Source organism: Halichoerus grypus, chromosome 12 (genome assembly GCF_964656455.1).
Source record: "Halichoerus grypus chromosome 12, mHalGry1.hap1.1, whole genome shotgun sequence".
In the NCBI taxonomy this organism is placed as follows: Eukaryota; Metazoa; Chordata; class Mammalia; order Carnivora; family Phocidae; genus Halichoerus; species Halichoerus grypus.
In genome coordinates, this window is record NC_135723.1 from 38,965,367 (window position 1) to 38,982,703 (window position 17,337).

Genomic DNA, 17,337 nt, shown 5'->3' on the forward strand with positions numbered 1-17,337 from the left:
TTTTCATTTCGTAAATGTCACACCTGTAGTATTTGCAAGGGCCTTGGAGTTCTTCCCATCCAGGTCTCTCATTTTTCGCATGGGCAGCTGGGGCCCGGAGAAGCAGCTTGCTGTCGGTCACAGTGATCCGCACAAAGACAATCCCACGTCCCAGCAAAGCTGCATGCCATGTACTTGGTTCCCTGCAGTTGAAGGGAGTCGGCCACGAGAAAATCAAATCTGGCACTTCCCCATGGTTGCAGCGTTCGTCGTAAAATCTGCCCTTTTGGTTTCTTGCTACTCTTCAAATAGAAGCAGAGGTGTTTGTTTTATTTCAGGTGTGACATTTTACAGAATTTAGCACTCTTGACTAAGAAGTGTGCTGGTGGTAATTACGTTTGAGTTCTTCAGATCATTCTTGTCTTAGTCTGGGCTAACTTTAAATGGCTTATTCTGTGCTAGCCGCTTGTGCTAAAAGCTTTACATGGGTTATCTCATTTAATCTTCCAGTAAAGAAGGTTATGACCTATGAGGAACTGCATTGTACAAGTGAGCAAAGTGAAGTTAAGAGAGGTTCGGTGATTTTCCAACGTCATGGAGTCCGTTCATGGTAGGCCTGAGATGAATTCAGTCTAGCTTTACACTTGGCCGTGGTAGAAAGATCACGGAGTCACTCTTCTTGTCAGTAACAATCCCAGATACTTCAGAATCACCTAGGCACATAGATTTGCTGGATGCCCGAGTGTGTGCGCACCGAAGTATAAGATCTCCACAGAAAATAATTCCCGACAGCCTAGATGTGTGCATGTGTACATGGGTATATTTATATATATAACGTAGCATGTCTAATATCCAAGTATCTTGCCATTTTCAGTTTATTAGGTTTCTGTTGGTGGAGGAGATGAGCACTGGTATTTATTAGAAGGGGAAAGAGTCATCCTTTCTCCTCATAGCATCTTGCCCATAGCAGCTCTTCAATAAATGCCTATTGACTCAATCCTTATTTTCTAAGGAAAATGGCACTGGATCAGGAACCAGAAGCTCTAGGTTCTAGTCGTGGTTTTAACAGCAATTCACTGTAACAACTAAGCCAAGTCAGTTTTCATCTACGTGCCCTAGTTTTTCACATCTTCAAGGGAGGCCAGAAATGCCAGGATTGGTGATTCTGCAAGTAACATGTTCACTGTAGGGCTCAGAGCTGGAGTTATACATACACTTGGCCATTTGAGCATGTCAGGCCGGGTTGCCTGGCATTGTCAGATCCTGAGAGATTCATCCAGACTAGGGCTTTGTTGGTAAGCTCAGACCTCATCAGGGAGGTGGAAGGGAGTTGCCATGAATTTGGAGCAGCACTTGCCCGGCACATTGTTGCTCTGAGCAACCAAGTAGGTAGGTTAAGCGTTGTACCACTAAGGCTATGGAGAGAAACCGAGAGAGCCAGGGCTGCCTGTTAGGGGCCTCATAAAGGAATGACAGCCGCACAGAGACTCCTTCCTGTCCAGAGACTGTTAGAACTCAGGAGCCCCTGTGAATCAGTGAAGGTGGAAGGAGCAAGGTCCACACTGGCGAGACTGCAGGAGTGTGCAGATCAGGAAGTGGTAAAGAAAGAGAAATGATGAGAGTGGGGCAGAATCAAATTTAAAGGTTTCAAGAATCCCCCCCCGCCCCACCACCACCTCAGGACCGAGAGCAGTAGCAGAGCTGTAGCAGTGTAGACCACAGGGCCTTAATCATAACAGGAGACCCGACAGCATGCAGGAGCGAGCATCCCTCTCCATCCTTCCCCTGTGCCCCAGCTAGCTGGCTGAAAACCAGGGAAAAGCAAGTCATAAACCAAAGATCGCTGAGCTTTGTGAGGTGTCCTGACCTCCAAGGTGCACGTTTCTATCCTCCCATCAACTGACTCAGTTTTTCTGGTAAGAAAACCTTAGACTCATTTGATCATAGCAATATTAGACATTCGCAGCCCTTCTTGTACAATTCTAAATCCAAAATGCTCTGAAAACAGTTTGTTTAAAATAATTTTGTGGCAAACTCATTTGGTGGGAAACCAGACCAAAACAGACAGGATGCTATTTATAGTCTCTATTATTTACCTCACTTAGTGGGAAATACGTATGTTTGGTGGCAAAAATACTCGTGTATTTGATCACAGAGTGCCTCCATGGACCAAGCTGTGGGTAATAGGCAATTTATGGAAAATGCATCTCCCTGCCTTTCTGAAATTGGAAGAATTCTGAATTCTAAAGACATCTGGCCCCAAGGATTTCGGAGAAGAGACTTTCAACCCGCAGACTGTTTTCTGTAAATATTGGTGCATTTCTTTATCCCTGGAGGAAATGAATGTTTCGTTTGTTCTTCTCACCCTTACAGAGAAAACAAAGTGGGGGGAGGGGAGAAGTCAGACAAATGGAAACGGCGGCTCGCGTGCTAATAAACTGCAGCCAAAGCTTTTGGGGGCTAGGTCCTCCATAGGAGTCGATTTGCGGGGGGGACAGGAATCCGGATCTGTACCTTTCCTGCAATTAAAAACAACAACAACAACAACCACCACCGATGTCGCTGTGGAACTGCAGCATCCTGGTCTTCCGTCTGGCAGCTGCCGGAGCAGCGGAGGAGCTGCTCGGCCTTCGGTGCGTGGGACTCGCGGAACCATAGCGCCATCTTTCTTCCAGATTCGGAATCGGATCTCCGCGCTGCCCCGGGCCCGCTTGCCTGCCCGAACCGGGCGGTCCACAAGGCTCTCGGCTCTGCAACAGTTCCCTGACTCCCAAACCGTAGAGGAAGAGCTGCAGAGAGGGCTAGAAAATGTGTTGTCTTTAGTCCCCGAGAAATTAAATTCGTAACCTAATCCGTTAGGGAGTGTGGGCCATAGACCCCGTGTTTCATTAGTGTGCACCTAGTGAGTCATTTTACACACTAGACATTTTAATTTACAACCTGCTGCATTGCAGCACTTTCCTGGGCCGTCTGCTATGTGATAAGGTATTCTTCTAGCCGCCAAGGCTTCCAAAATATAGATACACTTTCTTAGTTCAGATTTTTTTCTTTCTTTTCAATTTCCAGTTGCAAATCAAACATGCAGTTACAGAAGCAGAGATTCAAAAATTGAAGACCAAGGTAAGCACCATTAAATGGTGTTTGAATTGTACTTTTTAAACTTCGGACGCTATGAATAAATTCAACCCTAGGACTAAAGGATTTGTTCCTATGCATTTGAAAGAGTACAAATGTGAGAGGTTCATTTCCACTGTTAGATAAGTAGACAGACCTGCCCGTGAGACACATGCCCCTAGGGGGTAAGCACCACCATACTCCCTCAGTGAAAATAGCACGGCGTTTTAAAAATACATATTTACATATTTGCACATATGTGGCCAGTTCCCTCTGAGAGTTCCTCAAAAATTAAATAATGTTAATGGTTCTAGGATCCGAATTATGTTTTGACCACTAATTATGCTGTTATTATACAAGCTATTACGCTGTATCTCTTTCTCTTTATTTATCTTACTTTAAATAGGTTTATTCATTTACTTATTTTTAAATTCTTCATCAGAAACAATGTATTTTAATGTAGCACATTAATACGTTTTCATAGAAAAAAATTCCAATTTCTAATAATTAAATATTATGAAATTTAATATGATATGTGAATAATTGATTTTAGATGCCAGATGCTACTGGAAATTTTTAGACAAGTTTAGTTTGCATTATTTAAATTTGTGGAAAAAAAACAGGTCTTGATAAAAGGGGAGTATGTATTTTTAGTTTATATATGAAATAATACAAGATTCGAAAGGGCATGTTTAGTTGGTAAATTATAAGGTACTTGTAAATTCCTAGAATTGTGTCTAGGTTTATCAAATATGTAATTTCAAGGATTTAAAAATATTTTTTGAATTACTTTAAAAATAATATTCTTTATTGTTTTTGTGGTCTTTTAAAAACTAAGACATAATTTCTGCCTCCACCACTAATGATCTGTTTTCCTGTTCACATTGAACACTTATTTTGGTTTTTCCATGTGTTTTAAATGGAGATGAATTAGCAGGGCTGTTTTGGTTAAATGGTATTCTCAGCTAATAACTCTGTAGCTCTTAAGCCAAAACATGTCTATACATCATTCATGGTGTCAGCCAAGCTCTGTGAATAATCATTTTTAAATTAGTAGTGGTTGGTAAATAAACAACTTGAATACAAAACATTGCTTAATAAAAGATGCAGGAAAAACCTAGTCTTGTTTTAAATTGCTATTGTTTCTTAGCACAGAACGGAAGAATAGATTTTTTTTAATTGTTGGTTATAACCAGGGAGAAAGATTCCCCTGTGGATTGTAAGTGCTTTAACAAAGCTTATGTTAGACCAAAAACATTTAATTTAGAAAATCCTATAAATTAGTATTTTGTATTTTTCTCTTTATTATATTGGCATGTAATAGCTATAGTAGCTTACTTTATTGTGACACTTTTATATCCATGTTGGTAATAGAATTCCTAATTTTGAAATGTTTTTTATTTTTTTACTTTGTAATCTGTTTTGTCAATGTATTTAGTTTAAAATAATACATTAAAAGATACATATATATTTATTTGCTGAATGTGGTATGGTTTGGGGATGTCTTTGATTTTGAAAATTGTTAGTTTATAATGACTGCATCCTTTTGAACTTGAAAGGAAGCATGTGAACTAGATGAAGCACTAGTTTAAAGGTCCATTAGTGTGAATAAATGACCTTTGACCCCTTACCTAAAGGATCAGCCTTGAATTTCTGTAGAAATAAGGCGGTCGGAGTAGTATACTATCTATTCCTAAGAGTCTCTGGAAGCAGAAACACAGGAAGCTGCCTTTTTGTTCCATCAGAGGGATTTAAAATAAGTCAGCAATGATTTATATTTTTACTTACACTATCTTTTACACTTTTATGCAAATTGAAGTTTATAAGGCTCTGGAAATTCAGAACAGTGCCAGCAAAATAATGAGCTACAGACTATGTTCATGTCAGTTGAAATAAAGGATGTAATCATATTATTAAAAGGGATAAAAAACAAAGTAAAAATAACTAACATTTATCAGATTATGCCCACGGAGCTGTTCCAGGCATGCTGTTGTGTTACATCACAATTCCATCTTATAGAGAATATACCTGAGTCTTGGAGAGCTTCAATTACTTGCCCAAGGTTTAAAGGCCACTAATGGTAGAGCTGGGCTTCAACTCTAAACTGAATGACTCCAGAGACCCCTTCTTAACTATTAGGCCAAACTGTGCTTCTGCCCCTCTCTCCTTCCCAGTGTGCCTCTCCCCCTTCCACTTTTCAATTAGTTTTTTTACATCTAATTATATGTAGGAAAAACGTCTAAAAGAAGGTACATTGAAGTTCATCGGGTAGAATCCAGTCAAACTCTAAAACAGTATGTACTGCTCACAGAGTTTCAAACCACATGGTGCAATGGAAAGATCATGGGAGGGGAAATCAAATCCAGGTTTTATTATTTCTCAGATGTGTGACCTCGGTTGGACAAAGCACTTCCCTTTTCAAGGCTTCCATTTCGTAATCTCTGAAATGCTGAAAATAAGTCTTACTCTTCTCATCTCAAGGTTCTAGATGATTGAGTCTAGGTGACAATGGAACTTGATTTAAAACATGCTATAAAAACATGACGGATTTTGCTGCAGAATACCCAGACTATCCTTGCCTTGACATTTGCTTTATCCAGCTGCAAGCAGCAGAAAATGAGAAAGTGAGGTGGGAGCTAGAAAAAACCCAACTCCAACAGAACATAGAAGAGAATAAAGAGAGAATGCTGAAGTTGGAGAGCTACTGGATTGAGGCTCAGACCTTATGCCACACAGTGAACGAGCACCTCAAGGAGACTCAGAGCCAGTATCAGGCCTTGGAGAAGAAATACAACAAGGCAAAGAAATTGATCAAGGATTTTCAACAAAAGTAAGCAGCTTCTAATGACTAAGGAATAGTTGTGTGCATCTAAAGAAGTCTTGTATCCAGTGATGTTGTAACATCTAACAGAATAGAAAAGATAATCTTGGTGATCCTTTAAGCATTCAGACATTCAGTTTTGGAAATCACTTCTATCATTTTTTCATGTGAGATTATATTTGGTTTATTTTACAGTTCTTGGCTGTTGGTTACCCCCTGGTTTCTTTTTGATAGCCAGTCATTCCTAGTAACTATGAAAACATGTAAATCTCTGTCCTTTTGGGAACAGCTCTGAGTAGGAAGCAAGAAGCCCAGTCGAAGGCACGCAGAATGACTGACCATTGCAAAGCAGCAACTGGGGCCTTGTGGAGGCTGCCTCTATCTCTGTTCTTAGAATCAGGGACTGCAGAACTTTCCCACCTCAGATAGTGTAAATCTCGACTAGCAAGACCCCTGCCCTCCCATTTTCCGTTGCTCAGCTGTTGAGAGACTCACCAGGGGCTCAGTTCACTGCGGTGAGAGAGTCCAGCAGCACTCTGCTTTTCAATCTCATCAGCTCTTTCCACACGAGTGCTGCTTTGCTTCCCTCTGTTGGATTTTGGTGTAATTTCAGGGAGATGGTTACTGGATTTTTTTCATCAGGTACCTCTGGCCAGCCAGAACAGTAGAGTCGTGCCCGACCACTTCTGGTCTTCCAGGCCAAGCCTTAGAAGCTAAGCGTATGTGTAAGATTCACGATGTCTCTGTTACTTCCTATCACAGAAATAATATTTTTCATACTTAAAGTAGACTGCTATAAAATATTTATTGTGAAAAAGGGGAAATTACTCTTTGTGGTCCTGAATCCAGTACATCGCTATTTTAACTCTTCCAGCCAAAAATGTCATACCTAATTGTATTTCATGTGATAACTTCTACAGTAAATGTTGCCAGAGTTGCAGGTTGTATTCCAGGCTCTCAAAATGGAGATATTTTCTCCTTCTCCCCATATTATCCTCTGGTGTGTAAGCGACGGCTCCCCCTCAGTGTTTCTGACCTGCCCAGTCCTTTGCCGCTGTCATTCGTAGAAAGCAAATTATAATTATCTTCTGTAAACTCTTACCATCCAGTCCCATCAGTTTAGGAAGTATGACTTTATAAATATGGCATTATGACTGTGTGACATGTAGTCATTTCCACTAAATCAGCCAAGGTGGGTCGTTAGTTCAGTAGCTTCTCTCTAGACCTGTATGGGTGCCCTAGAATCAGGAGGTAACAAACGAAAACCCCAGTAAGCAGAATCCAAGCATTCTTCTTTAATTTCCAATCCATTAAAATGTTTTATTTGCTTTCGTTACTAGACAGCTTTCTTCTAACTGTGATTGAGTCTTGTTTATTTAAATAGCTGCCCAGTTATTTGTTCCACTGTGCAGTTTATTGCTTCAGATAAGAACTTTCACATGTTTCCTCAGTTACTGAGTATTTGATGCCATCAGATCTTTTATTTTTTTCTTAAGAGAACTTGATTTCATCAAGAGACAGGAAGCAGAAAGAAAGAAAATAGAAGATTTGGAAAAAGCTCATCTTGTGGAAGTTCAAGGTCTGCAAGTACGGGTGAGTTATGTGCTCAAAACCACTAAGTAATAGGTGGTTTTGCTGAGTACTTAGAGAGGAGTGCTGGCTTAGAGTTTTATGGATGGATTTTTTTTTTTCCCCCTTAGATTAGAGATTTGGAAGCTGAGGTGTTCAGACTACTGAAGCAAAATGGGACTCAAGTTAACAATAACAACAACATCTTTGAAAGAAGAACATCTCTTGGTGACGTCTCTAAAGGAGATACCATGGAGAATTTGGATGTCAAGCAGACATCGTGTCAAGATGGCCTAAGTCAAGGTTTGTTTAAACCAACCACAAAAATTGTTTCCAATGACTATAAAATTTGGCCTCACATTCTTCTTTTTCTTACCCAGAGATTTAAAAGTTGAGACAACCTTCCTGCCATGAGAAAGAGGAAAAGGCTTATCAAAATAAAAACCCATCATTTGGCTCTTGTTTTATCAAAAACCAGTGCCTTGATAAAAGGAAATAACAAAATTGCAACTTAAGCCAAATATTTTTAAGTCATCATAATATTGATAGACTTAATGAACTACCTTAAAAATATAAGTAAATAAACTACCTTACCATGATAGTTCATCCCATCTAGGGTGAGCTACTACTTATGTATTAATAAGTAAATCTTGCAACTTTTAAGTCATTAGAATGAAAATCTTTTTCCTAACATTAGAAGGCTGACTCCCTACTTCTAGCACTTGGAATTCATTGAGTTAAGAAGTTCTGTATAGTTTTGTGCTCTTACCTTGGTGTCCTCTCTATACTTCTCAGTCTTTCCTGTCAAAGAGCAAATAAGACCAAAACCCTGGAAACATTTGCAATCGTGAATGTTTGTCTTATTTTATGCACCAGCCATAAAACGGTCACTTGTTTTCTCACACAAACACACATCCATACAGAGGTTGTGTGTATATGAATGTGAATGAATGTTTTAATATCTATAGTATATTTATAAATTAGAAAATATATAAGAGTTTATAAAGATAAATACACAGGAGGATATAAAACCTTTGGTTTCATCTTTTGAAGTTTTTACCTAATAGTTCCCGGAAAAAGGGAAAGGAAAAGAATGTTGTGAAGCAACACCAGACAACTCACAAGTGGTGATCTGACAATGCAGGGAAACTGTTCACTAATGAGCAACCGGTTTAGTTCTCTGATGATCTTTCTCACATATTGAAATGTCTCCAATGAGACTTCTCTTGATACACAAGTGTTCATATCATATCATTAACTTTTAGAACTGCGCTGTTAACCATTAAAAATAAAAAGTATTGGAAATCTTCATTTAACATTAAAGTGCGATCTAGAAATTCGAGACCATTTACTACATTTATATCCTTTCGCTGGGCTTTCCCTTAATAAAATATAATGTGTAAATAATGCCCCCTGGGTAGCTTAGAGAGTAGTGTTTAGCACCAGCATATCCACTAACTGAAGAGCTGTGTGTCTTCAGGAAGGTCATTTAGCATCTCTGGATTGGTTTTACTATGTATAATATAAAAATACTAACACTTCTGTTTTCTCCATACTAACGGGTGTTTTGAGGTTATGTGACTTGGTCACTGAGGTGAATAAAAGCTTTTATAGGATTATAATTTTTATATCTGAAACTCCAGAAGATTGATTTCTAAAGAAAAAGGTCGGAAAAAAAAAAAAAATCTATGTTTTTTTCACCTTTTTGACTATTTTCATTCCATTAAGTTAATTGTAGTTTATAATAAATAAGTGTTTCTGCTGTGACATGCACCAAGTATGATCAGTAGCCAGTGGCCTTCCAATGTTCAGTTCATTTCTGTTCATTTATTTCCATTCAGAAATCTGTATCTTGTCAAACATATAATTAATGGTATTTATTAAATTATGGGACTACAGAAGATCAACAAACTCTACTATTAACATGCTGATTTGGATCAAAACCTTATATTTCTTCTGAACCCTTTTCCTATTCTACACCCTCCGTTTTGCCACATAATTATCAGTTTCCCTAGCAACACTGTCGGCTCACAGTGAGATGCAGAGACTACTAATTCTTACTGAAACCAATCCATGCTTGTGCAGTGGAGGTAGAATCAGTCATCTTAGACATTTGTAGCATACATATCAAGCGGTGCTCTCCCAGTTTTGCTGCCGAGGACAGTCAGTGATAAATCTCCTTGAATTTCAATTGCTTGATCACATAAACTAAAATGGCTTGGTCAGTAGCTAGATAGGAATGCTCTGGAAAGCACTTTTCTAAATTGATCCTTTTCTTCTGTTGCTAGGGAACGCTGAAGTCCTAGAGGTTTAGAAAAGGAAGTAAAACTGAGGACCAAACACAGGCCATTCGGCACTTCAAGATCCCTCCCACTCCCCCCACCCCCCCCACACATACCTTTTTGCAACAGGATGAGTAGAGCAGTTGCCTTCAGTCCTGCTAGTTTCTGCCCCTTAAATGCAGTGCCCCTTCCCCCCACTTCCTGTGGACTGTCCAATTCTGACTTGCTTTCTGAGCACTGGAGTGTTATTATTGATAGGATGAGTGAGTGGTTTAGCAGATCTTTAGGCCTTGAGGCAGCCCAGTGAAGCAAAAGGATTATCAATTAAAGTCAACGAAAAACTATGTTAGAATGAAATACTGAAAGAAAGAGAAAGGAAGGAGGGAATGAAGGAGGCAGAAAGGGAGGAGGAGGAAAGGAAGAGCCTGCAAGCAGTCATTTCTTCGCAGGGAGTCATGTTCTTCTAAGAGTGAGCTTCCCAGCTGAGGAGGGATTAATTACTTGACTCTCGGTATTTAATTATTATTATAAGTTTTCAGAGTGATAAAATTATTTTTCAAACCATGCAGAAATTTACCACAGTTACAGTTCTATTTGAACACTGTTTGTGTGGTTCTCTCTGTAAACCAAGCCTACTCAAGTATCTCATTAAAATTTTGGTAGATTATACAAATCCATTACTTAATATGCTCTAATACACTTTTCTTATCCTAGTACATAAAGCAAACATAACAATTTTTTTCACCAGGAGCCATGGCAGACCCTTATTAAGGATTATTACTAAATTATTAAGAGTTATTAATTAGCACTTACTATTTATTAAATAAGGCACATTGTTTTACCTGTGGTCCAGGATGTGAAAAGTAATTATTTTGCCCTCCTGCCATGTTTTTTGTTGTCATTTCTTAGTGTCTGAGTAGTGCTGGTCTATGTAAGAGTTCTCTATCCTATATCCAGGGGCCCTAAGTGACTAGAAATGTCTGCGACTGCCCAGGTTTTTAAGTCATGATTAGAATAAGAGCAGAGAACAGGTTAGAGAGATCTTGGAAGAAAAGGGTTGTAGTCTTAGTTTGATTAGATTCCCTGGAAAACTCACTTGAAAAACATGAGCTTCCTGCACTTCACATATTCCAGGATCCTTAAGATGATACTGTTTTTGGCTTCGAATATTTTAAACGCTCTTGTGAAAGGTTCTGCATATCCATAGAAATAATGAAAGAAAAACTAGGACTAATTGGTAGAAGTTACATATGAAGGCAGATTATCATTATCCTGCCTCAAGAGGTTAGAAGTAAATTTATGATACCTTTAGACAAGTGTTTTGAACACTGAAAGTCTGGTGCCACACTGATTTGTAAGAGGAAGGATGGCTTCTAGGTAGAAAGAACAGTGTTTGTCCCTGCCAGCTGTATAACAAGGCATGTCATTTGTAGGATAAAGGGTGAGGAAGATGAATGGTTTGGTAGAAGACAAATATATAGATGAGATAAACATTTTAAGAGATGAGAGGGAGTTTGAAGAAGAGGGAAAAAATGAATAAAATTAGAATAATTTCTTTTCTGATTCATATACCTTATGTTAAAGGTATGCTTCAGGGTATTCTTGGAGTAAAAGTAGGCTTTGAATGCCCGAGAAGAAGTCCTGACTATTTCTGTAAGCACTGTGATTCAGTAATAGTTTTGAGGCATAACAGGAACTGGGTCACTTGTAGGTTTGTAAAAGTAGTTCAAGTATCCCCATGAAGTTCGGGTGTTATTACCAAATCCTTCTTCTTTCTCACACCTATCTACTCAGCTAGTGCGCCACTAGTTAGAAAACAGTGAATGTTATCTTCCCTAAAGTGTGAACATGAAGGTTTATATAAACCCTTTTATTCTTAGTTCCTTTAGTTACTTACTATTCCTTAGCTCTAACAAGAACTGAGCCAGAAAAAAAAAAGACTAAAGGTGCAAGATGGCAGATTGTAGGAAAGTCTAGACTTTCAGCATAAATTGTATCTAGAATTAATTACTCAAACCTGGGTGTCTTTAAAATATATACATATATATATTTCTTAGCTACTTTCCAGGTAACTTAAGAATATTCTGGAGAAAGGAGCATAAGGATATGAAAATAATACCTTCTTGCTTCCTCTCCTTTCCCTTACACTTTTTCCACAAAATGGTTTGGTTGTTATGATAAAGCTTTAGATTTCCTAAAAGTTGATCCCTAAGATGGTAGTCTGCACCTGAATCCTAAACCCAGCATGCTTGGTCAGAAACCCAGGATTTGTGGACATTTCAGTGAAACTCAGCCTGCTTAGATATTTAAGCCAGCCAATTCTCTGATCATCAGGTCATATCCACATGTATTTGCTTGTTGTGACCCAGTTGTTAGCTTACTGGTTTGCATGAAATCTGATTTCTCTGAATTAAATCACTTCTTTGAAATTTACTCTGATTTCAATAAAGTCTTTATCAGGAAGAGCGAAGGTAAGTAACCAACTGCCGTTAAGGGTATCTACCTTTTTTATCTATATGTTTTTATCCTTATACTTCATTCACTCATATATTATCTAGAAGTAATTTGGAGAGATGCCTTCATATGACAGGATTGGGTAAATTGATTGTGGCAAGATAAGAAAGAACAATGAGGATGAGTACAGAGTGGAGCCAGAAATAATGCTGCAGGTATATATACCATGCTTACAGTATTTCTGAGGCAAGGCCTTTAATTTGTCTCTAAGCTTCCTAGTTGCCAAAGGAAATAGAAACCCTTGTTCATTACATTATTCACAGTGTCCATAAGATAAAAGAACAAACCATCTGCTTAAAAGAAGTACAACTAGTGGCACAAATATTTGCATGATTTGGAGAAAACAAGGAAATCCACTGATGATTGTCTTATTAGGACATTTTCACATAGTGACCCTCAGTGTAGACTAATGGCATCACACAAATATGTAATGTAGTGTTCAGTAAAACCAATTTAAATTATTGAGGAGAGGATAGATAAGACACGATGTACTCAGCTATCTGTTGATCTAGTTTGGTGCTCGGGTGCTCTTTCATGTATATCAGGTTAAATTTGTTAACCATGTTCAAAACTTCTAGAATGTGTTACTGAGAGAGAGGTGTTTAAAAAAAGTCTCACCCTGTAATTGTGGAGTTTTCTGTTTCTTCTTTTGGTTTTGTCAGTTTTTGCTTTATGTGTTTGAGGTGATGTTAATAGGCACATACAGTTTAGAATTGTCATATCTTCTTGGTAGATTGACCTTTGATCATCAGAGAATGTTTCTATTTTTAGCAATTCACCTTTAATATCTGCCTTGTCTGATATTTGAAGAGCTATATCAGCTTTCTTTTGGTTAGTGTTTGTATGGTATATAATTTTCTTTTACTGTAAATTTTCTCTGTCTTTTGTACCAGTATATAGGTGTTTATTTTTTATTACAATCTCTCAGTCTTTTTAATTTTTCCCAATTCTTTATTTTTAAGATGCATTTAGAAAGTTCTTATTTAACTTATTTACTGATATGTTGAGTTTAAACCTAAGCTCTTACTATTTGTTTCTAATCTAACAAACAAAAACCTTTGTTCTTTTTATCTGCTTTCTTGCTTTCTTTTGGATTAATCAAGTGGGGATTTTTTTTCTAATTTACTTTTTTCTGTGTTAACTTTTATTCTTCTGTTTTTGGATACCTACAGATATAATTAAGAATATTTGCAGAAAAGAATGGACTGAATATACATTCATGTACTTCCCATTCAACTGTATAAAAAGAATTTCTTTTTTTTAATCTTTAGACAACTTTATTGGCATGATTAAAAACATTTTTATTAGATGATGACAGAATATGTAAACATGAAAAAATATTGGTGGCTCTACCTTATAACCAATATTTTAAATTTGAATATTTGATATTTGCCAGTGTATTGCCAGTTCCTTCCTTATTTTATTAAAAACAATCCATTTATTGGTTCCATGTGAAATCATAACAATTATTTTTTGGGGGAAATGAGTCCCTACTGCAATTGAATATAAAAAAAAAAATCTTTTTTAAAGATTTTATTTATTTGAGAGAGAGAGCACACAAGCAGAGGGAGGGGCAGAAGGAGAGGGAGAGAGAGAATCCCAAGCAGGCTCCATGCTAAGCATGGAGCCCGATGTGGGGCTCGATCTCACGACCCTTAGGTGATGACCTGAGCCAAAATCAAGAGTCAGATGCTTAACCAACTAACCACCTACATGCCCCTAGTTTCATAACACCTGAAACTAAGATATCACTGTATGTTAATTATACTAGAATTAAAGAAAATTCTTCTGTAACTGGAGTGTGACCTGTGTCACTGAGTAAAGAGTTAATAAAAATCCTCAAAAAGTTGGGGTTTGGGTTTTTTAAAATTCTTTTTATACATGACATGTCTTGTAATCCTTAATTGCTTTTAATAAATATTTAGTGGCAATATATTAGAGGTTATACACCTTGGCAAATGCCTCGAGTATGGTTTTCTGTATAACTAATTGAGTACAGATCTGTATATTTAACAAACAGTTAAGCTGCAGATGGGGTTAATACATTTGTATAAGATTGAAGCTGTCTAACACAGTCGTGTTCTGGAATCAAGTTCGTCTTCTACTCTGAGGTGAGCAGAGTGACACCCATTAGCTGGCCAGGATTCTCTTCCTTAAAAAATAAATAAATAGGGATGCCTGGGTGGCTCAGTTGGTTAAGCGGCTGCCTTCGGCTCAGGTCATGATCCCAGGCTCCTGGGATCGAGTCCCACATCGGGCTCCTTGCTCAGCGGGGAGCCTGCTTCTCCTTCTGCCTGCCACTCCCCCTGCTTGTGCTCTCTCTTTCTCTCTCTGACAAATAAATAAAATCTTCTAAAAATAAATAAATAAATAAAACAAAACAAAAAACTTGCTTATTCACAGAGATAAATACTGAATCCAGAAATGCATTTTACATACATTTATATATATAACCTATATAATATCATAACCAACTTGTGTCTATACAAGGAACCCAAAGTTGGTTTAACATTCAAAAACTCATATAATTCATATATTAACTAGAGGAATAATCTATATAATCATCTCATTAGATGAAGACAAACATTTAATGAAGTTAAACACTTACTCATGATAAAAGGTTTATTAGAAATACAAAAGTTTTGGGGCGCCTGGGTGGCTCAGTTGTTAAGCGTCTGCCTTCGGCTCAGGTCATGATCCCAGGGTCCTGGGATCGAGCCCCGCATCGGGCTCCCTGCTCAGCAGGAAGCCTGCTTCTCCCTCTCCCACTCCCCTTGCTTGTATTCCCTCTCTCGCTGTGTCTCTCTCTGTCAAATAAATAAATAAAATCTTTAAAAAAAAAAAAAAAAAAAAAAAGAAATACAAAAGTTTATTAAACTAGAACTTTCTTTTTTTTTTAAACTAGAACTTTCTTAACTTGATATGTGAAGCAAACAAGTCTATCAAACATCATAGTAAGTGGGGAAATGCTAAAATCAAGAACTTCCTTTAAAATTAAGAATATTGTTAACATTTCACCACTTAATGTGCTATAACCACTTCTATTCAGTGTTTTTCTTGAGGTCCTAGCAAGTACCAGACAAGCAAAAGAAATAAAAAATATAAGAAATAAAAAAGGAAGTAGCAAATTTGTTACTATTCACTGATAATAAAATTGAATACATAAAAAAAAAAACTTCAAGAATACAGATTATTAGAATTAATAAGAGTTTAGCAGGATGGATGGCTCCAAGAATCATTAGACATCAGTTAGTTGTAACAAACAGAAAATGTCATTTTTGTACAAGCGATTTATAATAGCAACAAAAAATATAAGATAGCCAGTATGAATTTAGCAAAAGAAGCTCAAGAGCCATGGTAAGATACTCAAGAAGACCTATATAAATTGGTAGAGGTAGGAAGCCTCAGTATTACAAAAATGCCATAACACCAATTTTTTTAAATTTTATTTTATTATGTTTACCACCATACATTACATCATTAGTTTTTGATGGAGTGTTCCATGATTCATTGTTTGCGTATAACACCCAGTGCTCCATTCAATATGTGCCCTCTTTAATACCCAACACCAGGCTAACCCATCCCCCACCCCTCCCCTCTAGAACCCTCAGTTTGTTTCTCAGAATCCATAGTCTCTCGTGGTTCGTCTCCCCCTCCGATTTGCCCCCCTTCATTTTTCCCTTCCTACTATCTTCCTTTTTTTTTTTTTTTTTTTTAACAGGTAATGTATTATTTGTTTCAGAGGTACAGGTCTGTGATTCATCAGTGTTACACAATTCACAGTGCTCACCATAGCACATACCCTCCCCAATGTCTATCACCCAGCCACCCCATCCCTCCCACCCCCCACCACTCCAGCAACCCTCAGTTTGTCTCCTGAGATTAAGAATTCCTCATATCAGTGAGAACATATGATACCTGTCTTTCTCTGATTGACTTATTTTACTTAGCATAATACCCTCTAGTTCCATCCACGTCGTTGCAAATGGCAAGATTTCGGGTTTTTTGATGGCTGCATAATATTCCATTGTATATATGTACCACATCTTCTTTATACATTTATCTGTTGATGGACATCTTGGCTCTTTCCATAGTTCGGCTATTGTGGACATTGCTGCTATAAACATTGGGGTGCACGTGCCCCTTCAGATCACTACATTTGTATCTTTGGGGTAAATACCCAGTAGTGCAACTGCTGGGTCGTAGGGTAGCTCTATTTTCAACTTTTTGAGGAACCTCCATACTGTTTTCCAGAGTGGCTGCACCAGCTTGCATTCCCAACAGTGTAGGAAGGTTCCCCTTTCTCCGCCTCCTCGCCAACATCTGTTGTTTCCTGACTTGTTAATTTTAGCCATTCTGACTGGTGTGAGGTGGTATCTCATTGAGGTTTTGATTTGGATTTCCCTGAAGGGCATGCCAAAAATTTGAGAGAAGGTATTTGCAGCCCATTTAACTAAGAAAAAAGATTGTTTTCCAGAATATACTAAGAACACAACTAACTTAATAGAAAAATGGACAAACACATAAGCAGTCAGTTCACCAAAAAAAGGAAAACCTAGAGCTTGGTAAACATAAGTAAACATTCAGCCTCATCAGTAAAAATAAAGTGATTTGCAGGTATAAAGTTTCACAGTAATATGTGATAGCCAGCATGAAGGAAAACTCATACAGCTATTTTGCTAAAGCAATTTGGTATTATCCAGTAAAATGGAAGATATGAAAATTCTGTGGCCCACCAAGTTTACTTCTACATGTGTATATGCTTCTGGAAGTTCTTGTAAATGTGTACCAAAAGACATGTTCAAACATGCACAGCAATATTGTTCATAAGAATTGCAGAAAAAAGTGAATTAATCCTAGTCATACCTTTCTACATAATGTTGAGCAAACAAAATGACAATTTGCAGAATATTGAATATAGTTCATTACCATATATAAACTGAAAAAGCAAGCAGAATTTATATTGTTTAAGGACAGTTTTGTGAATAAATAGGAGAAAAAATAGGGGCTGCAACTAGAAATGAGGCATAGAGAGGGCTTCAAAAGTACCAATTTTAT

The 17,337-nt window shown here is 37.7% G+C and overlaps 1 protein-coding gene across 12 annotated transcripts in view; it reads left to right on the plus strand.

Moving 5' to 3' along the window:
* The window catches only part of PPP1R9A (protein phosphatase 1 regulatory subunit 9A), a 297,767-nt gene that overhangs the window by 238,803 nt on the left and 41,627 nt on the right, over positions 1-17,337 (plus strand). For all 12 annotated transcript variants that reach the window (XR_013442768.1, XM_078059275.1, XM_078059274.1 and 9 more), the window contains 4 exons: positions 3,046-3,099; positions 5,694-5,923; positions 7,411-7,507; positions 7,615-7,786. Coding sequence is in view for 11 of the 12 variants with exons in the window: in XM_078059275.1 (XP_077915401.1) it covers positions 3,046-3,099; positions 5,694-5,923; positions 7,411-7,507; positions 7,615-7,786 (553 nt within the window). In the remaining variant the exon portion in view is untranslated. The remainder of the gene's footprint in view (positions 1-3,045; positions 3,100-5,693; positions 5,924-7,410; positions 7,508-7,614; positions 7,787-17,337) is intronic.